General features: G+C 37.4%; 1 protein-coding gene across 1 annotated transcript; it reads left to right on the forward strand.

Annotated features, from left to right (window-relative positions):
- The first annotated feature begins 710 nt into the window (after window positions 1-710).
- On the forward strand, window positions 711-21842 carry Esm1 (endothelial cell-specific molecule 1). Its single transcript, XM_005392712.2, has 6 exons — window positions 711-808; window positions 1074-1152; window positions 4227-4296; window positions 13334-13980; window positions 16973-17125; window positions 20558-21842. Exons 4-6 carry the CDS (start codon window positions 13680-13682, stop codon window positions 20656-20658), a joined length of 555 nt encoding a protein of 184 aa, XP_005392769.1. The 5' UTR covers window positions 711-808; window positions 1074-1152; window positions 4227-4296; window positions 13334-13679; the 3' UTR covers window positions 20659-21842.
- The last annotated feature ends 990 nt before the right edge of the window (window positions 21843-22832 follow it).

Here is a 22832-nt window from a genome sequence, read left to right on the forward strand (position 1 = left end):
TGGACTGCTGTTGCCAGGAGGATATTTAAAATTGGCAGACTGGAAGTGCTAGGGCAGATGGATTTCTTTCCAGTGACGCATATCTTGTTTGGAGGTGACTAGAGGAATATTTAAAGCTTGACCATCAATCAGGAAGTACTGGTCTCACTAAAATGCGTTTTACCCACCTTTTGGAAGAAGAAAAGGATGCAAAGAATGAGTGTTTCAGGAAAAGTACTGTGTCTCTGTTCTACACATTGCATCAACACATATACAAAGACACACATGCTATTTCTAAGGTAATAAATAGCAATACAAGAAGTTGGCAACAGGACGATGTTACGGAAGAGGGTTCATCTCTGAGTGACACTTCCTTTGTGTTTCTCACTTGCTTTAAGAACAGAGTCTTATGAAGTCAGAAGTCTTGGAAAAATGTCCTTAGGTCTCCCTTGACAGGGTTCCAGCCATTAGGTACAGTACCAGCTGACATTACATAAAAAAATCATTCTAAGCTGAAGCCAAGCATGTTTATTCTGAGATTCAGCTAAAAGTGATCCAAGTGTTCTATAAGATGAAGAGAGTTTTAATAACTCATAATTCAGGGAAAAAGGAAAATCTTCTAGCAGAACTACCAGCTATCTACCTTAGACATCTAGAACACTTTTCATTGTTTATTCTTACACCTTTTATTCCCACAGTGTTGTTATGTTTCTATGTCAGAAGCAATCTAGAGCAGAGGAGACTGGTAATGAAGATTATATGCAGCTCTCTTGGAGAAAAGGATCAGAAAATTTTGGAAAAAAAGCTCTGGATCAAAAACCAACATAAGGTAAACCTGCATTTTATTTTGAAAATAATTTTCTGGGAGACATATCTTCACTCTCAAAATTTAAAGTAGTAATAATAACTATTGGCAACAACTGGTATCTTGAACTATATGTATAATTTATTAAATAAAAATTATTGTTCCATTTGGAAACCAAGAATTAAAAGAATTAAGCAGCTAGCATTTTGCCAAACAAATCAGAGTAAAGACAAGAATTCACAGTAATTTAACAATGAAGGTTTTATATCTGCCAAAATCCATTTTATAGACACTGAACCAATTGCTGGACACAAATAAAACCAACCCCAAACACAAATGGAAGGAGCCTCAGAAGCTAGACGATGCAAGTAAGTGACAAGAGACTGGTCTACAACAGAGATTCTCAGTTTCATTAGTGAACACAAATTTTATACCTGAACTCTCAACACAGTATTATTTTAGTGTATGTACATACATTTTTATTTTTATATTTTTGTTTTTAAGGAAACTTCTTTGTAAAGTTGATATAAATACATTCAATTATAATTCACAGATAACCTTTTATAAAGTCCTGAATTAGAAAAATAGCTCTTATGGTTCTATTTTCTGGGAAGGCCAAAACCTACTTGAGTAAGCAGACCAACATTTTAGGACCCATACTACATTTTTTTCAGTATGTTGTTTTAGCATCCTGCTAAAGGTTTACACTCATTCCTATCAGGTTTATAGTCATTCCTATCAGTTTGACTTTCATAAAGGGATTCCTCACAGAAGTGTGGACAGGGTTAAGGGACTGGAGGCAGTTGAGGATATGTGATAGCAGGGAGCTGTTGCTGATGCTGCTAGCCCAGCAAGCTGAGCCCAGCAAGAGCTGTGAGACTTAGTCGCAGCCCCCATGCCAGGAAAGACCAATATTTCCCAGGAATGGGTGACTGAGCTGGTAGGGACAGGGCTGGAGCTCAGGTACTGACGGGCCAGGTTACTCTTGTGTCAGTCTGTGATCACACCAGAGAAGGAGCTGGAAAGCTGTGCAGCCCAAAGTTTAGGTCTGTTTTGCTTCTGTGCCCTGCCCTAGGTGAGCCACAAGGAAACCAGTTCTGTCTACCTAGTGAACTCTACTTTGTTAGATCTGATGTGTGCAGATTATTTTGTCATTTGCCCTTGTTTACCAGATAGCCGAACAGAAATTCAGAGTGTTTGGAGTGGCAGCAAGCTCCCATAGCAGTCATGGGCAATTCTCTCATTTCTCACATTGCTAGCCATGCTAGCTCATTAAGCCATGATGAGTTACTAAACCTATTGTTCTGCAAAGTAAGATAAGGAGGAGGATGAATATTGAATGTTGTGACCCAGCATGTTTGACACCAGTGTTGTACCTCACCTGTGGATCAGTGGGCAGACCTCACAACAGGACAGAGAATCAAACAGGAAAAACAAAATAGCTATGTGCGTGAAACAAATAGTTATTTAAATACCCTTGGATTAGTAATACTTAATCATGGTGCATTGCAGACTGCTCAGTGATGTTCACATTTATTCCTGAATGCTTTGCAAGTTGCTTTACTATGTCTTTCATCTTTCCATCATAAATAAAGTTTTGACTTTCATTCATTTTGTTTGGGAGAAATTATTGTGAGAAAATGTGGCTTTTCATTACTCCACTGAAACCTAGGTTGTCAGGCATCCAGGTGGCTATAGCAACTAAGTCTCCTGTTTTACATTCCTCTAGACTCAATCCCTGAAAATTAGTTGGAACAGATTATAGAGAGCTCTGTGAAATGCATTTTTTAGTTGAGAGGGGCAGTGAGCTGGAAGGCTCATCTGTTCTTTTGATCCTCTGTAACTTCTCTGATCTTGTGAGTCTGTATGACTCATCTGTACAAGGTCCTGTTGTCTCACTCCCTTGGAAACTGTTGGACTATTATAAATAAAGCCCACTCTTGGCCTTCAACTTTTTGGCTGTATTCTGAAGTCCCCAGAGCCCCCAGAACTCTGGACCAAAGCTAGGGCTCTTTCCACATGTGTAGGGCTGTGTCTATAAAAATAAAACTGTTGTATCAATTTGGGATAACATTGATTTTTTTTTTATTCTATGAATCAAGCTTCATTCATTTTCTCCCACTCCAAGTAAATTGTGTCAAAGGGTTAGTGGGAAGAGATGAGCCTGAGCTTCTGTCACTTTTTGGAAACTTTCTCTACTTTGTATTTTTCTATTGTGTATATTTACTACAGTGATCTAAAAAAAAAAAACAGCAATCATGGGGTCATACAAATTGGAGCAGCAGGGGATCACTTGAAGTCCTACCCAAAGGCCATGTTGTCCTCAATGTATTCTGAGTGATCATTATTTGCCAGGCACTGGGCTCCAAGAATTAGTCCCAACTCAGGTAACAGGTATAATATTCTCCTGTGGCCTTTTTTAGCATCTAGGGGGATGAAGACTCAGATATTTCAGTGTTGTGTTGAGTTTGTGCTCTTAACAGATGTACACTCAAGATTCAAACTCAAGTAATCTGACCCTAATGTTTATGCTTTCTATTATGAAATAAATCAGTGGTTTCCACTTCCCTTTGATTTCCTTCAAAGGAGCTAGGGGCACAGAGAATGATGATCTTGGTACAGGAGAGGGTGGTGGAGAGGGAGGACAAGTGTAGAAAGGTAAAAGAACTGATAAACTTCTACCTGCTAGTGATGTGCATTACAGTGGCCTCTAGCATATTTATTTTTTAAAAGGATGAAGAGCATGAGTGCATTTCCTAACCACCCTCTGAGCACTCAGTCAGTGGGAAGAAGCTGAGGGTACTAGAGAGCTGTCCCATGCACTGTCACCTGGAGGGCTGGGTTTGTGAGGCTGACATCTGAAGTTGGCTATTTCATTATAGAGGTTATGCCAAGTCATGAACTGCTTTTTAAATTTAAAGTTTAAAATTTTTATTTTATTTTATTTTTGTCTTTTTGAGACAGGGTCTCACTGTGCAGTTCAGGTATTTTTATCATGAGCTTCGTGGATGCCTAGGACCTGAGCCAGGTCCTGCAAAGATCATGTCAAGGATCACAAAATGGTTTTTTCGCCCAGGGGAACAGAAGTCCCCTGCAAAAGGGATGAGTCCTGGCCTCAAGGACATCAGTGAGGGGGTCACAGAACCCTTGGCATTTCAACCTCAAAGGCTGAAGTATTCTGATTAGTAGAGAAAAGAGTCAAGCTGGTGAATGGAAGGGAGCAAGTCTGAGCCTGGACCACATTTGCTGCTGATTATGAACTGCAATGGGCTGAATGTTTGTGTCTCTCCTGAATCCATGTGTAGAAATTCAAATCTCCAATGTGATGGTATTAAGAAGTGGGGCATTTGAGAGGTAATTAGGGAGGTAGGGTAGAGCCCTTATGAATGGGGTTAATGTTAGTGTTCTCATAAAAGAAACCCTATTGCTCTCTTTCTACCAGGAAGTTGCAACCCAGAAGAGGGCCCTCACCCTCACCTGGTATTGACTGTGGACTTCCAGGACCCAGAATGGTGAGATTCAAGTCTTTGTTATTTACAAGCCATCCAGTCTATGGTACTTTGTTGTAGCAGTTGGAGTGTACAAAGAAATGGACACATTTCCCTGGTACTACCTAATATCCTACATTTTCTTGTTTTTAGTATAAGCTCTTATCTGCAGCTGAGGTGTACTTGGAAGGTGAACACTTATAGCCTTATTTAAAGTTTCATTATTCTAAGTGAACAAAATGAAGCCATTAATATTTATAAAACATCATGGGTTGATACCAAATTATCTACTTGTGGTACTAGTTGATCTCTCATACCAGCTTTCTAAACTAGAATGCATGAAAGTTGAAATTTTGTTTTGCCATTTTGACAGCACTTTGAATACAGAAAGCCAAAGTACACTGAATACCTTTTATGCTTAGGGGCATTGTTTGGTATTTTATTCAGTGAGTACTTCCTAAATATATTTACAAAGGAAAACAGTCTCAGCATGTTGTCTGGAAATTGGTGGTGTGTAAGTGGACTTACGTAAATTGAGGGGTGTGTGTTTGTGTGCACTTTGGAACTGAGAATCGGATATTAAACCTGGGTTTTATAGCAAATATACTTTAACTTCAGAATATTTCTAGTCACTTTAAGTTAGAATGATGTTTGTCAGGCAACTTTCAAGAGTAAGGTATTATATTTCATCATCATGTAATGTCATAGTAGGAGATTAAAGATTGATTTAACAGAACATATTCCACTGCTAAGCAACCTGTAAGTTCTATATTTCATTGAATTTAAGATATCCTCAGGGTAACACAGGCCATTACTCTGTTTGTATCATTAAGGAAGGAATCTAATATGCTTCTGATTAAATTCTGACATAATAATTTTATGTGAGTAGAATTTTTAGTTATTGAAGGTGTTCTTAGACTTATTTGATCATAGACTGTTACCACTTAGAACTTTTGTACATCTGTGAGAAGGAAAATGTGATTTTAATACATTGGTAAAAATAATACTAAAATGAGTCACATTCATATCTGATCCTTTTGACTCACATGCCAATGATCATCACGTCTACTTTGTACAGACAACTGGCCTCTGGGCCACAAGACTATTGGTAATGTAATATTTCTTTAAAAAGCCCCACTGGTGCCTTTGGGAGTCTTTTCCAAGTGATTGCCACCCATCCTGCAAATTTTAATGTTCACATTTACTCCCTGACAATTCAGTCATGATCACTGACTCTCCATGAAGATGTGTGCCTTGCAATCTATGACATATGCTAAATGACTCAGGTATGTGATATAATTAAAAGTCTCAAACCAACTCCTCAGAGATAGACTTTTGCTGTTAGAAATCTCCAGAGTAACTATTAAGTACTAATCCTACTAATACAAAGAGATTGAGTAGGAAAAACCTCTAGATCAGAGGTTTCTCAGTTCGGGATTTTTCAGAATCAATTAGTTTATTTGCTAAAAATTTTAATTTCCAGGCCTAACCTAGACCCATCAAACTGGAATCTCTGAGTATGTCATTTTTGACAATCTCCCCAGGCTGCTCAGATGCAGTTGGTGTGGAGAGCTGTCTTGTGACACTGCACTGAGCCATGTCAAGGTATGCTCAAGTGTGGTTGGTATAAGCTAAGCTCTCAGGTCAAAGGCCCAGAGATTTTATGCAGTCAATGGCAGTCAAAAGACAGCAAACCACAATGTGTTCTTTCGTTGTGAATATCCCAAGAATAAAAGAGTTGAGATAGTCTGATGTCAGGTTAAAGAGTTTGAAGTTGCCAATTCCTTTAAAAGTCCTAAATAAGGTGTCAATCATTTATTCAATCAACACGTCATGTAAAAGACTGAAGCCCCCCAACTATAGACAAACTGATGAAACTAGTAATGGTGGTCTGATTAATATTACATAACAAAAGGGGTCAGTTTAAGGTTAGGCAAAAGAAGTGCCACATTTTTAGAGAAGCAAAATAGTAGAATCATTTTTTATGATTCATGTGTTAATCAGAAATATTAGTTCCAAAATTCCTAGTGAAAATTCCAAACATCTTAGTAGTAACTTCCAACATGATTTATTAAATATGTGTTACCTTGTGTCAGATACTGTAGTTCTAATGTTTAACTAACTTCCAACATCTAGACTAACAGTTTAGTCATTTGAGAAACTGATGTTTTGAAAAACATTTTTAACCTAAAAGGGAAGTTTGATAAGCTGCTTAGTCATGCTGCACTGTGATGAGGTGAGGCAGGCTACTAGAGGGATTGTGGAATCTTCGCAAGGAAGACGGTTGAAACTTGGTCATTGTGTTTTTCTTGAATTAAGTGAATGAAAAACTGGATCATTTCACAGAAAGTGAGATGGATAGAGGGATGCACGGATCTCTATCCATACAGAATGGATCTCTATCCATACAGAATGAGTACTACATTTGTACATTTTATGATATTTTTGAATTGAACAATGTTTTCAATCTACATTTTCCTTTCATCTTCATAACCTCTCTTTGAGAATGGGAAGGAATTTCTCTTTCTTGTATGTTACTGAAGGGGAAAATGATTTCATGTTGAGCAGGAAGGCTAGTTGGTGTCTCGTGAAATCTACAATGGTAGAATCTGGGCTCCAACTCAGGCCTTCTGGTTCTAAGTTCAGAGATTTTTTTTATTACATTGTTTCTTTTTTGGATTGGAACAGCTTTTGAATGTGGGTCCCTATTTGGAGGTGGAGAGACAGTGTGTGACTATAGTCACTTACAGATAGATTTATAAACCAGAACGCTAATTTGAAAAGGAGTCATCTGCTAGAAAATCTTGCCTCGAGTCTTCACAGTAGAATCTGCCAAAATTGCGAAGAGAAAGTATCAGAGTAGCGAGAGTTCCTCATGTGTTTTCAAAGCTCTGGAAGAATTCTTAACAGTATGAACCCAAAGTTGAAGTTTCTAGGTTTGATCAGGTTAAAAAATAACATCACTCTGCAGCTGTTTCCTCACACTTCACTGGTGTAAAAGATCTGAATATGGTAGTAAAACCCTCTGTTACCATATGCAAAGAGATTCTGGGTTTAGGTGTGCAGGTCTCTGATGTCCTGTTCTGATCCTCTCACACTTATCCATATACCGAATCTTCACACTCATGATTCCTGCAGGGCTCTTGGCTGTTATACAACTCTAGTGGCACTCCAGCCACCTACAGTATTAATCTACTTTTTAGGACAAATCAGAAAGTCTGTGGCCAGGAAAGAAGCCTAATGAAAACACGTGTGCTTCACTTGACTGTTCTAAGCAGATGTAGTTTTTGAAAATTGCCCACAGCATTGAAAATTGTCTTTATTAGAAATTGAATCAGAGAATTATAGAGGTATTTCTTTTGGAAAAATATCTGTACCAAGATATAAGTTCATGCATAAAGAATGAAACAAATCTTCAGAAGTTAGATGCATGATAATAATGGTCATGATGCTTTCAGAAGTATTGATTCGTTCAGTTCTTTTAACTCATTATTGAGGTAGGGGGGAGAGAGGAGAGGTTTAGAGCACATGGCAGGTGATGTGCCTAAGAGTATATGGCTTGGTAGTGGCAAAGTTGTTGCTAGAACTTCTATTAGTTATTCTCAGAGCAAGAACTCTGGAAGGATTCCCCAGTCTCTGGCCTGTGACAGTTGACCTGTGACTAGCATGAATCTCAGCTGTTTGGCAGATGTGGTTAGTTTGGGCCCTGGGCTCTGAGGGGGTTCCTATGAACTTCTCAGAGTGGATGTGATACTACCCGTTCTATGGCTCAAAGGTCAAGAGGACCAAGTAGGTGAGCTATGCAGGAACTGACATGAGATCAGAATCTTTGTTCAGAATCCATTCAATCCTTAGGGGCTTCTGCTCTTTCCAGAATTCTATACTTCATTCTCATGAAGAAATATGTTTTGTAGCTCAATCTTACCTGCCCAATAACTTTGCCCTCACTTTGCTTCTCTTAGTGTGAAGAGAAAGAATGGGAGCACATTTGTGTCCATTATAATTTATTACTCTCTGAAAATGATTCTGAGAATCAATTTGTAACTTTTATGTGTTTAGTACATATTAAGATCCTAATATGTGCTGAAACATGTACTAGACAAGTGCAAAAATGTCAGTTGATGTCAAACTAGGAAGAACTTCAGATGTTACCAAAAAATGGAAACAAAAACTAAACTGAAAACAAAGTCTTATATACCTAAAAAAATTCTTGTAAATGTGTCTACTTGATCCTTGGGAATGTTTGCTTCAAGTCTGCTTTGTAATTCAATTTAAATCAATCTTATCTTGCAGGGGTTGTTTGTTAGGAAAGCACAGTTAATATGCTACAATTGGCTTGACTATGAATCATCTACTGAGGGTTTGGAACCTTTCCAGAACCTTTCTGACTGGATCATCTTTGCCTATCCAGAAGTAAATCCTTGTTATTTGTTTAAAAGCAAACAGTATGTTCAAAATAAAGCACAAAATATCAGTGCATATTACCTAGGCTTATTTTCCTGATTGACACAATATCAAGTTTAGGGGAAAAATCACAATGACATTTAAAATGTACTGGATGTAGTGGGTTGAAGAGTTATTTGATTTTATTATCTCTTTGCCCATTTTCAGAAGACAACTTGATATATCTTGGGAACAAGAAATGGTTTGTTTGACCTACTATTATAGTTTGGATCTGAAATGTTACTACAAAGCCTCATGTTTGGATTATGAGGGCACTATACTCATTGGTAGATTGGTCCACTGCTGAATTTATAGCTAAATATGCTCCTAGGAGACGGAGCCTGTTCAGAATATGTGGGTCACTGGGGGCTTGACCTGGAAGGTCTTCTTTTCTGGCTCCTCCTCTCTCTCTCTGCTTCCTGGTGGCCAAGATGTGAGTAGCTTCCTTCCATGGGATGCCCTTCCATCATGCCATTCCAGCCTTGGAGTCAGCTGATCATGGATTGAAGAGGTGAATGCAAATAAATCTCTTGTCCTTTAACTAGTGTATGTCAGGTATTGTGTTTCAACAACAAAAAAGTGACTAAGACATACTTTTGTACCAGAGAAATGAGGTCACTGCTGTGACTACTTGACAATATAATTTCGAAGACTTAAGGTATAAAAAGTAAAGGTAAATTCCTCCAAAAGACTTTGCTTTGAGAAGAGAGCTCCAGGGTGCTGTGGCAGATAAGGACTAATTCCCTCTGATTCAGATCACACCTGTAGGTACTCAGAGAATCCTGAAGCCATGATGCAAGAGGGCTCTGCTACTGCTCATGCTGTGAGTAGACTTTGGCATTGTCTATGTGGTGCCGGTTCTACAGGCATATAGAATGCAAGAGTTGTGGGTCAGAGAGGCTTCCACCCAGATTTCAGAAGGCCTGGGAGATGGAAATGTGTCCCTGAGAGGGTAGTTTTTTTTGGTTTTGGTTTTTTGGTTTTCCTCCGGTACCGGGAACTGAACTCATGACCTTGCGCTTGCCAGGCAGGCGCTTTTGCCGCTGAGCTAAATCCCCAGCCCCACCTGAGAGGGTAGTTAATTCAGCTGTCAGGGTGAAGCTGAACATTTAGTAGATATCCCAGGAAGTTAGAAAGGAGAGGCCACAAGGTCTGCAAATGGCAATTATGTAGGGGTGAGGATGCCAAAGCCTTTTGGAGTTCACATTTTCCACCTCTTGCACTGGGTGTTAGGTATGGATTTATAAGATTTGATGTTTTCCCTGCTGGGTTTTAATCTTGCTTTGCTCCAAATTCTTTCTATCTGCTTATTTCTTCATTTTGGAATCAGAATGTTTCCTCTATGCTACTGTGTGTCTGTAGTGTTTAATTTTCTTTTTGACTTTTATAGGAATTCTCTGCTAAGAGTTTGCCTTGAGTCTCAGAGGAGACTTTGAAATTGCACTTTTCAGCAATGCTTAAATTGTTAAAACTTTGAGGACTCTGAAAAATAGACTAGCTGCATTTTTCATAATGAGTTGTACATGAGTCTCTGGAGCCAGGAGTGGAATGTTATGGTTTGGATCTGATATGTCCTCACCAAAGTCTAACATGTTTGGAAGGTGATTGGGTCATGGGGGTGCTATATATTTCAGTGGATTGGTCTACTTATGAGTTTATAGCTAAATATGCTGTTCAGAGGTGGGTCCTGATTAAAATAGGTGGTTTGCTGTGGGCTGGACCTAGAAGGATATAGCGCCCTCCCTGGCTCAACCTTTTGCTTTTTGATTCCTGGCAGTCTTGACATGACAAACTTTCCTTCATGGCAAGCCCTTCTAACATGCTGTTCCTGCCTTAGGAGCCAGCTGACTAGAGACTGAATATGTAAGTAATCTTTCCTTCTTTAAGTTGTGTTTGTGACATATTGTGCCTCTCCAATGAGAAAGTGACTAAGACATCTACCTTAGCATGAACATCCACCTCTGATATTGTGAAAGCCTTCCCTTCATTGCTCTTTGATTTGAGAACTGATGTACAGGCAGAGAAAGGTTAGAGATGTGCTACTCCCTAGCACAAAGCAAGCCAACCAGGTTGGACCGTGTGCAATCAATTTGAACAGCTTTGATTTTATGTTAGTCTCCCCACAATTCAGTCATCCCTTTGGCTGCAGATTAAAGTTGATTCTGTTGTTACTCTTGCTTCAGTTTCCTAACTTTTGTAGTCAGTTCTAACTCTCTTAGTGAAATTCATTGATCTGGGCTCAAGTTTGGGGAAGACAGAAATACAGCTAGATAAAAATCCCATAGACATTGCCCTGGGACAAGTGGCTTTGGTTGGATCTTTAAAAGAACTTTTCATTCCCTCAAAATGACTCATTGATATAGTTTCACTGATGAGCTCAGTTGATCATGTTTTCTATACTCTTCTGTGTATTGCATTTGGATTATTGTTAAGGACTTTGTACACTCAGTGTACACTTTTTAGTTTTTTAGTAATTAACTCAAGTTATTCTCAATTTCATTTACCTTTGTGTTCCATTGTGGAAAGTATTAACGACTTTGCATGCTTTTTAAGTGTACAAAATCCACTCCATGCCTTCTGAATTACATCTGGTAGAGCTGGCCACTTCACTCACCTAGGTCACTTGTATATCATCTCTACATATTTGATTTTGAAATTCTTGTTCTATTTTCTAGTGTCTGTATGTCTGTGGACTGGAGTTCTAATCTCATCATTTTCTATCTGTGTGGTGTTGGATAAGTTACTTAACATCTCTAAGCTTCAATTTTTCCATCTCTAAGATGGAGACAGAATAGTATCTAGCTCTTGATGTTGTTTTAAAGTTAAATACGGTAATCTATATAAAGTGCTTAGCATAGTGTGGAACCCACTGTAAGATCTCTACAAAGATAGTTATTATTAATCACTAATCCAATTAACCTCTCTTTTCTCATAAAGTGGTGTTCAACAAAATTTGCACAAGTAAATTTTCCATGGGTAGGCTTAAATTATGAACCAGGTCATTGGAATCATTGGCATGGAAACATGATTGTATTGTAGTAAGCAACAGAATGTGTGGTTTTGATATTAAACTGATGTAATTTGAGACTATTTTTGACATTCTGGCATCTTGAGGAAATTATTTAACTTTTTTCTGATTTGTTTTCCTCATTCAAAAAATGGATATGATAATTGTAGCTACTTCCTAATAGTGTGGAGAGGAATAAGTGAGTTTATCCAGGTAAAATGGGCAAGAACAGTGCTTGGCAATACTACGTACTCAGTAGATGTTGTCTGCTGTTGAAAAAATCAGTGTTCCACCTGCTACATACATTTTTGCTTCTGGGGGAGGAATACAGGGTATTTTGAATTGAATTGTCATAGAAAATTTGGGAAATTTGCAGGCTAAAACTCTTGCCTTCATTCGCCAATTCCCCAATTCCCTGCACTCTAATTCCTCGTTCATCCCACTAAAGTTGCACTTGCAAAGACAATCATCAGATGACATCCAATGAGGGTCTATTTCTTATCTTCCAAAGGCACAAGGATTTCAGAGGTTACTAGCCTAACACCATTAATTCCAACAGAGGAAGCTAAGTTCTGTGGATTTCCCAGAGCTAATTTGTGACCAACCAAGATTTATTCACTTTTACTGGGCTGTTTATTTACCAAATGACAGTGGATTTATTTCCATTTTAACAAATTGGGTGAGGGCCTAACAATCCAACATGTGGTTGATGTAAGAACTCCTCTTTCTTCTCTTTCATCTTGTACTCTCTGTCTCACAAATCTTGCTTAATGAGGCCTAGTCCAATCAATATTTTGAGAGTTATTCTGTTTTCCCCAGTGGGATGTACACCCTGTGACCCTCCATAGCATGAAGACCTTATTTCCTGAACAGTAATGTTTTCTCTTCCCTATAACTTGCCTCTCTTGGGCTGTGTTCCTATTTTCCTGCTAGCTGTTTTGTTTCCTTGGGCTGGCTGCCTTGTTTGGCAGTTTTTAGCAAGGCATCTGATAGATGCCAGGAGGTGAGGGGAAGGGCTGTGGGTGAACTCCATCATTGGATAAGGACACTCCATATCCAATGATGGATGAGCCTTCTCTCCAGGGAATTTTAGGTCAGAAGTCCAATAGATAAGTTTTTCCAGAACTGAGTAACCAAGAAACAGTGCCATTAGGATCTTACCTCTTTTGTGCCTTTTCATACTGATTTTAAAGCAAATCCTTAGCAGCAGTTGCACATCTTGCTAGAAACATCACTCCATCCATGATAGACTTAGATATATATGACATGACTTGTTTTAGAAATAAAATTTGAGGAGGAGGGTAAGAGGAAGGAAGAGAGGATCTTGAAAAAAATCTCTACCAAAATATTTTCTTTCTTCTAAGTATTGAAAAGGCACAATGTAACCCTTTCTTCTTCCAAATGATTTCATAGCTATTTATTGAGGGGAAATACCAAATGCTTATTATTATTATTTGCAGAAGCTTCTTCAGTCTTGATGATTCATGTTGCTATCATTTTCTTCCTGACTGCAGAGACTCTGAGACAATGCTACACCCCAAGTGATATGTTGGTGTCAGAACAATTCCTGTCCTGAAGGGGTATTTGACCTTCTTTATTCCCCCTTCACAGATGTCCTTGAGCCTTTGAGACGGATGTGAGTGAATTTTTCAGCCTTCATGCAAAACAACCATCTAAACATAACAGATGACATCAGCTTGGGCTTTTCAATTCCTGGATGGCAGCAGCGTGTTAATCCAGCCTTCATCCTGGATTTCATAAACTAAAACAAGAGAGGCTGGCAGGAGGACAGCGCTGCTGCTGGGTTGAGGAAATTGATGACGGGAAAGCACACGGGCAACCCAGTGTATAAAACTGATAAACGTGTAGGCAGAGAGGCTCAGCTACTACTTTGGACGGCTGCTTCCCACAGCGAAGACCACAACGCAGGGAGCTGAGCCCGAGCCAGCAGGGAAACATGAGGAGCCTTTTGCTGCTGACCACACTCCTTGTACCTGCACACCTGACTGTGGCTTGGAGCACCAAATATGCTGTGGATTGCCCAGAGCATTGTGACAATAGCGAGTGCAGAAGCAGCCAACACTGCAAGAGGACAGTGCTGGATGACTGTGGCTGCTGCCAAGTGTGTGCTGCAGGGCTGGGAGAAACTTGCTACCGCACAGTCTCAGGCATGGATGGCATGAAATGTGGCCCAGGGCTGAGGTGTCAATTTTACAGTGAGGAAGATGATTTTGGTGACGAGTTTGGTATCTGCAAAGGTAAAGAGAGACCACTTACTTTCCCCACCTTGTACAGGGCTCCCTGAGGGCTTTTAGCCAGTTTGGGAGGTGAGGTGGCTTTGCAACTTTGGATCAAGAGGGAAAATGCACGTCTCATGCAGTTGTTGTGTTAGTTAGAGCAAGGAGAATTCTGCAAACAGCCACTGAAACCAGTGTGCAGGAAAGCGCAGAAAGAAGTGCAGCATTCCACACATTATATTTAAGAGATTTAGGAGAGAAAGTTGCAGTGGAATATTGTGTTGCCTCTTTTTCTGGAAAACTTTAGAAACTTGACAGGTAATTTGTTGTGAATAGTTTAGGTGCTCACTCTCTTGCAAGGCAGTGATTACAGAGGTCCCACTGGATAACCTCTTGGAGTGATTTCTAGCCCCTGGATTTAGTGCTTTGATCTTGAAAGGGTCACAGGATGAAGAGCCTTTCACAAGATCAAGTCTAGCAGATGAACACTAATGCATTTTATGGAGCACAGTGGGCTTAAGTCATCTAACAGAATAATTCATATTCTTACAAAAAAGTCCTCTGAAGTACAAAGCACTTCTTTCCACTTTATAAGGGTTTTGTCTACCTAGAAAACTAGTAGACAGTGTAGGATAAAAAAATGGAAAAAAATGCAAGTATTGAAAATCAGTAAAGAATGATTATTTTATAGAAATTTGATTAGTTTACAGAAAATTTCATCAAATATAAATTATAGTTAAATGACACCATTAAACAATCATAGAAATACTTTGAAACTTAATGACCACAGGTTAAAATATTTAGCACTTAAAGTGTTTAGAATCAAAACAATGGTGATTTAATAATAATATATAGATACTCTACACTTTCACCGTTGAGCTATTATCAAGATATAGCACAGGCTATAATGACATGCATCAGTTGTATAATGCAAAGAAGCTGTGAAAATTGTAAAATATTCCAGGAAATTTCTAAATAATTTTAATATTTTATGTATTTAATACAATTGTATTTTTTTATGAATGAATGCATACCATATTAAGTTAATCTAATGAGTTCTTCCCTTTCATAATCCAATTTATAAGTGAATCATTTTTTCATCTATAAAACTTGTAAAAAGTTAAGAAATACATTTTTGACTCAAGAAAATTTTATTTTTGCCTATAATCAATAAGAGGTGGAATATTAAAGAAATATATTCTTTCATGAACACACATATATATTTCATTCAGCTACATAGGTCTGTATTTCCTGCATGTTACAGGGCTTATCAGCCAAGAAAACAATTCTTCATAAGAAAATTAGGGAGGAAGTGGTTAGCACATTCATGGTTATGAAATAGCAAGTGTATGAAGCAGACTGCTTTTTCTCTTAGTATAAGAATGCCTGTGTAAATGTGATTATAAATGTACAGTTACTTAGGGGTAAAGAACTAAACTGTAGGTATCTGGAATTTTTATTGCTCTAGTATTCTACTGAATGATTGGGGTAAATGTTAATGAAGTATATTTAAGAATATATTTTGGGTTGATCCTTTTTGCATCCTTCAGATTGCTGATGAGTGGAGTTTTAAAGATTTTTCTTTTTGTTGGGAAATAAAGAGAACATGGGAACATTCGCAACTCTACGTAGAGACATTCCATTTGCTCTAGGCAAACCCTCCTTCAGCTTTTTTTTGCAGAACACCCATATAGCCATTAAATACATTCGCTGTACATCTAGATTTTCTCCTGAATATTCAGATATTTGTCACTGTGTTTCCCAGAGAACAATTAGCTAGCTAACACATATTAATTGAATACTTACCATATGCCAAGAGCTATTCAATGCTTGAGGGGAATGGTTAGAAGTATACTTGGAATTTGGCTAAAATTTTAGTTTTCAGTTTCACTGTAAACACAGTCCAACTCCAATCCTCTCTGATTTTCTGCTAAGAGCTTTTCCAGAATCCTTTTTCAGGATCCCTCCTCCTAGAAGAGAGGATAGTATTCAAAACCAGAGTTCTCTATAATCTGAAGGATGGCAGAAAAAGCAAATTTAAATCTCTTTAAAAATATATTTTATGAATACCTATCTTGATCACTGTGTGTACTATTGAATTGCTGAGATTCACATGTCTCACACCTTGTTTCTTCAACCTTATGTGATGGTATAATTACTGTGATCTTACATGGCAAGAAAATATTCTGCATATGCTCTGCTGTCTTTTAAAGACAGGTTTTTCTGTTGAGATATTGTTTATGCTATAAAACCATTTCTTCTTAATAAATGACTTTGTTCTCTTTAAAATTTCCATGTAGCATGTTTTAGTCTAAGTATAATCACTTTGAAGCTCTAAAAGCTTCCAGTTTTTGGTAGATGTAAGAGTGCTCAGGATGTATAAATGCTGAGCTTTCTTCTTCATAGCCATCTCATATCTTAGCTTTGCAGAGATTTTTTTACTAGCGAATTCTCTTAATAGTTGAGGCAGTTAGGTAAGTTGTATGGCTCTTCTGACAAAGGACTTCACAAGAGTTGGAACAGACTGAGGATTGATGGCTTCATGGAGAACAGGGATGATAGCTCTCTCAGCCCTGGTTAATTTGAAGCCTTTTGCTATACATTTAAACAGTGAATTGTCCGTGAATACAGTGGATTTAAAGACAACATCATCTCTTTTAAGCTCTGTGAGGAGCTGATGCATAAAACCATTCCTTCTTCAATTTCCCATCTTCAGTGAGTTGTTACCAAGGTAACTTGTGAGAATCTATAGACAGTGATGGGAAAATAGAATTAAGATTGGTCCAAAGAAATTGGTTATGTATAGTTGTGTTCAACTAGAGTTTACAGTATAACACAAAGCCCAAGGCATCCATTATCTAGTCTGAATCTGGGCTTTTGAGTATTGAGTTTTATTGCATAGTGAAGATCCATGAGTTTGAATGAAATCTTAACACTATCAGTCAGGGGCTGCTAGGATGGAGGCTTGTGCACGTTACACAACTCCCTCTCTAAACCCTTTCTCTATCCTTAGACTGCCCGTACGGTACCTTTGGGATGGAATGCAAAGAGACTTGCAACTGCCAGTCAGGCATCTGTGACAGGGTGACGGGAAAATGTCTCATATTTCCATTCTTCCAATATTCAACAGTGACGTCTTCTACCAGGAGGTTTGTTTCCCACACAGGTAAGACTAGATTCTGCTATCACTTTGCAACTGTAGTCTTACTCTGAGTTTGAATCACTCAAAAAATATCAGTGCATAGATTTTAATGTTCTTGTTTTCTTTATTTTACTGAGGGAAAAGGTAGGTGGCAGTTGCATTTGGTTGCTGTTGCTATTTTCTAAAAAGACCCCATTAATAACTTTTGAGGGTTATGTATTATAATTTCTCACATAGTTATCCAGGGTATATGAAGCAGACATAAGATTGATTACCAAAAATGTGTAATAAAAAGTCACCAACTGAGATATACAAAGTTCCTTAAATTCTCCAGTGATCTGTTTTAAATATTTATTAGACAAAACTATTCTTCTCCCAACTTCACAGAAAAAGCACTGTTAGGAATTTACTGGATAAGGTTTAAGAGTCAAGATAAAAAGAGAGAACATTTCTTTTAAATCAGTTGGAAGCATTTAAATGAAATAATTCCAAGTATGTGTTTTTATGGGTTTTGCAGAAGATAAATAGTAGTGTATGTGATTGAAATTTGGGAAATGAATGAACTTGTAGTTATATTCATATGCAGCTTATAAATCCATGTGTATTTCTTACACAGATTGTGAAATTGTGAGGGATATATAACCTAAATGATGGCATTATGCACACATTTGTTTATCTTGCTGATAAATGGCCAAGTTCCTTAAACTTTATCCAACTGAAAGTATATCATTTACAGTGACATATATCAAAGTAAATAAACATATAAAATTACATATATCACTGCATGAACATATAAAGTGAAACATATCACTACATCTATTTCCTCCATTACAGAGAATGGTGACCATAATTAGTAATTATATGTTATGCATTTCAAATTGCTAAAGGTAGATTATCAATATTTTCACTACACAAAAATGGTATGAGAAGTGATGAAAATGCTAATTAGCTTTTTTAAATCATTCTACAATAGACACATGCAATGTGATGCAAAACATCACATTGTACTCCAAAAATATACAGTTATTATAGAACATTTAAAAATTAAGTACTTAGAAATGCAGCCTCTCAAAAAAAACTAACATGTAGTCATAGCAACAGCTAATATCAACAAACTATACCTTTCCCCCTCAGATATAAATTGTGTTCCAAATTTATATCATTTAATTTTTATTTCTGGTGTTTTATACTTCGTATTCATCTAAATGTGAAATATTTGACAAATATGCTTATTTTTCCAGGTTTATCTCCTTCTTACATATGGGTATGACTTAAGTACTTTAAAATAAAGGAGGAAATGTGCTTTTAAATGAATTAGTAGTTTTAGCTATGGTTATGCCCTTAAACATTAATATAAAATGAAAATCATTTGTAACCCATTAGATGGGTATCTTTGTGATTATTTGATCTGGAAGCTGAGACATTATTAACATCTTAAATACTTATGACTTGTCCCTGTAGTTTTTGAAAAGAAAAAGCCTGGATTCTAAGACCTGAATTCTTTTTTAGGTAAAATTCACATGAAATTAACCATTTGGAGGCAAACAAACAGAGGTGCTAGTACATTCACAATGTTGTGTAATCACTACCTCCAACTAGTTCCAGAACATTTGCTTTAGCTCTAATTGGAAGCCCAGTACCCATGAGGTAGTTATTGTCTTCCTCCCATCTCCCCAACAACTAGAAACCACTGTGATCTGTTTTCTGAGCACTAAACATTTTTTCTTCAATGCCTAGGTTCCTTATCATGTAGATTTGAGGCTATTGTTTCAGTATTTTAGCTACCTTGATAATTTGTAGCTTCATTTGTCTCATTTTGCTTTCTTAAAATCACATTTAAAAGACCTTTAAAGTAGCAACTTTTCATCCCTCTGCACTCATTGAAGTTTCTCAGCAAGAGGCGTTTGAATCTGCTATGAATCTTTATTGGTATTTGGGATGGAATGTCTGGGGAGGGCATGAGAGGTCCTTTGGAATAGTCAGTCCTAGTGGATTAGAGAAACTGGGACTCATAGCCTCCTAGTGTGTCACCTGTGTCCCCCTTTCCTCACACCAGCAGTGTAACTTCTTGGGCTTTTCCATGAGGACTGTTGTGCAGTCTTTTTCCCTCGAGCCTGTCACTCTCTCCATTTTGCTTGCAGGTTATGAAACATCTTAGCTACTATATAGATGCCTTGGAAACATATACCTTATCACTGGGTGGGCATTACATTATAGGTTACACAAAAATATTTCTATGCCAAAATTAGGAATGGAAGTTCTTATTAGCAGTCTATGCAAAAAGCAGTTTTCTCTCTTTTCTGGCCAAAGTATTTAAAAGATTACTAGTGTAATTTTGGTAAACCCTAGTCAAGTTGAGAACGGGAGGCAGTATGTCCTAAAGACATGGTAGAGAGCCTACCTGGGAGGGCCCTGCTCAGTTTTGCAGTCTACATGAGAGTTCCCAGATTTATGTACTACAGTTTACAGGAAGGGGTGTGGCACCACAGACTTCATGTCACTTCTACACAAACATTATTGGGCCCACCCTTTGATTGGGCCCCAAATTTCACCATCATAAGGTCTCCAGAGGTTCTTTTCGTATTCTGACTTATGACATTTTTCTCTCCAACTTTCCACCTCTCCTTGGCTGCAACATTATTGGCAGGTGGGCTTCCTGACCTAGTTGTCCTGTTTTTAAATTATTTATTTATTTCATTGGTAGCCAGTGTCCCAAGACTGGGAATTCACAAGTGACCTTTGTAGTGGGATGAAGGGAGAGTAAGATCTGGAATGTTTCATGAATCTATATGCTTTTGTCTGCCAGGCCACTCAAACCTTCTTATAGCATTCTACTTAAGGATTTGAAGTGCTGAAGCAAGCACATGTCTCTTTCTAAAAATTTACTTTAGAAAATTCTAATTACAATTTTCTTCATGTATGTAAAGCAAGAACTGTCTTTATGAAAATTCTGCCCTTTGGTCTGCCTTTTGGACTCATAGCAAAAAGCAAATCATTTTCTATACCAGTTAGTATAAAAATCTTACTTAGAGATCTGTTATAGTATTTGTAATTGAATAATCATTTATTAAGTGCCTACTGAGTTCCAGGGACTGTTGTAAGTGCTGGGACATAACAGTAAATGAAATAAAGTCCCTGCCTTGATGGAGCTGGAATTCTAATGGAGGAGTGAGATAATACAGAGAACAAAGACAGGAAAAAGAAAAATTAACAAAATTATCTTAATATGATAATGTCAGGTGATGATAAATAATGAAGATAAATAATCTAAGAGGGTGTTATCTTACCAAAGTTAGGAGGTGCTAAATAATACAGAGTAGTTCAATATAGTACCGTAGAATCTTGACTCAATTAAAATTTTGCTTTAAATCCCATTAACAAAAGAACAAAACTAAACTATGCTTGCTCATAGAGTTACAGATATTTGGATATGATCTGTATTTCTTCCTATTTCAGATCATGACCTGGCATCTGGAGATGGAAATTCTGTGACAGAAGAGATTATGAAAAAAGGTGCTGCTCGGTCTCCTGTAATGAAATGGTTGAATCCACGCTGACCCTGGGTGGGATTTTCAAGGGAAGGCTCTTAGTGATTGTTTAGCACCCAGCCAACATTTTAAGAGCTATCTACATTATAGCATATGGATGTGTAATTTTTGGAGATCAATTATAACTTGGGTGGATCCAGTCACAAGGAGTAGACTACTTAAAAACCCATTAAATGCGTATGGCCCATTCTGTAGGGGTGAGGGTGAGGCATTGTAATAGTTGGATCTTCCTTGTGGTAGCTTCAATAGAATTCAGTTATCATTATTATTATTTACTTTGGGAAAAGTCAAAACCCAAACCAGAAACCCACTGAGGAAGTGGGATGTTTGAAGCTTGTGGGATGTGAGCAACAACTTGAACTAAGGTCAGTTTCAAAGGGCTGCTAATGTAGTTCTCAGGTCCCCTGGACCTGAAGGACAGATCTAAGGCAGAGGGCAAACATACACTTCCATAGTGGTTTGAAGAATACCACCCATGCGATGGCACTAGGAAGTTCTCTGCCTACTTGGGGGTGGGGAGGGGTAGAGGTAAATATTTATATATTTTTATTAAAACGTGTTAGTGCAAGTCATCTTTCATACTCATGTTTATCACTCACTTGAGGAAATGAACTTAATTTCTTAAATGATTAGAAAGGTTTAGCTCTATAAGATTTTCAAACACTGCATTATATTATAATATTTACAGTAATAAACATAAGAGAATCTAAACAATTTTAGTAACTAGATTTACAAAATACCAAAAAATAAGCAATGGAGGGAATTTACCCAAAGAAAATGCCATGATTTAGATACTATTTAAATTTAAAGTAGAGAATAATTTTTAAGAGGTTGAGAAAAGAGTCACTTTCCAGCAGGAAACATACCAACTTTAAAATATGGTTTATTTTCATGTATTTTCCTTTCAAAATTGATTGATAAGTGGAATCAGGAGTATGCTTGGGAGTATCTTAGCCCAAATGGAACTGGTGTACTACATGCTATTAGGAAATATTTGCAGAAATATTTTATTTGGAATCAAGAATTTATTTAAGATTTATCTCAGTATTTACCTATATTTTATTCTTCAAGTTTGCCAACAGAGTTGTGAGTGTGTGTGTGGGAGGATCTTTGAATGTAAGCTGAATAAGCTGTTAGGTTCTGTTTTAAAAGGTCAAATTTATTACCGCTCAATAAAAAATAAGACACAGCTATTCTATGTGTACTGATTTCTTTAAATTGTTCAGCCTTATAGCCCAGTGAATAAGAACTCTTTCATGCACATTAAGGGACGAGCATTTCAATTGAGTTTCCTGCCTCAGACAAGCATTTGTTAATATAAAGGGCCAGAATATTAGTTTCTTTGCTTCATATATTTGGTCTACTCATTCCTTAAATCTTCCTAAAAAATTGATACTTATGTATTCATCCATTTAGAGACTCCTTAAAATCTGTTTTAATTTTTTTATTACTTTTTAAAACAGCAACAAAAATAAATACTTCTTCTGGAGTCATAGGCTGGCTATAGAGCTAAATTTTGAAATGATTGTTTGTAGGTCACTGCGTGATGACTTTGGTGATTCATTCATACAACATCAAGATTCTAAACTTGTTTTCTGTCTCTGGATTTTAATTTTTTTGGAGGGGGTACTGGGAATTGAACACAGGACCTACATACTAAACTAACTCTCAAGCCCTTCCTTCTCTTCCTTTCTCCCTTCCCCTCCCCTCCCCCTCCTCTCCCTCTCCCTATCTCTTCCTCTTTTCCTTCTCCTCCTCCTCTTTCTTCTCCTCCTCCTCCTTCTACTCCTTCTCTTCCTCCTTCTTCTCCTTCTTCCTCTCCTCTTCTTTCTTTGTTTCTTTGTTTCTTTCTTCTTTCTTTCTTTCTTTGTTTCTTTCTTTCTTTGTTTCTTTCTTTCTTTGTTTCTTTCTTTCTTTCTTTCTGTTTTCCTTTCTTCATAGGGTCTTTCTTATTATAAAGAGAATAAAACATAATAAAATAACATAGATAAAAACAAAGCAAAGTGAAAACAATAAAAATGATATAAGGTTTCAAAACAATATGACAGGAATTAACAGCAGTCGTTTGATATTGCATATTGTTATCTTCAATGAAGTTGCTAAGATTACCAGATGTAAGAGTGCAGGATTGATCAAACTATTAAAGAGAATAAAAATATTTTTAAAATATTAGAAATGATACA

Source organism: Chinchilla lanigera, unplaced genomic scaffold (genome assembly GCF_000276665.1).
Source record: "Chinchilla lanigera isolate Chin_1 unplaced genomic scaffold, ChiLan1.0 scaffold00045, whole genome shotgun sequence".
Classification (NCBI taxonomy): domain Eukaryota; kingdom Metazoa; phylum Chordata; class Mammalia; order Rodentia; family Chinchillidae; genus Chinchilla; species Chinchilla lanigera.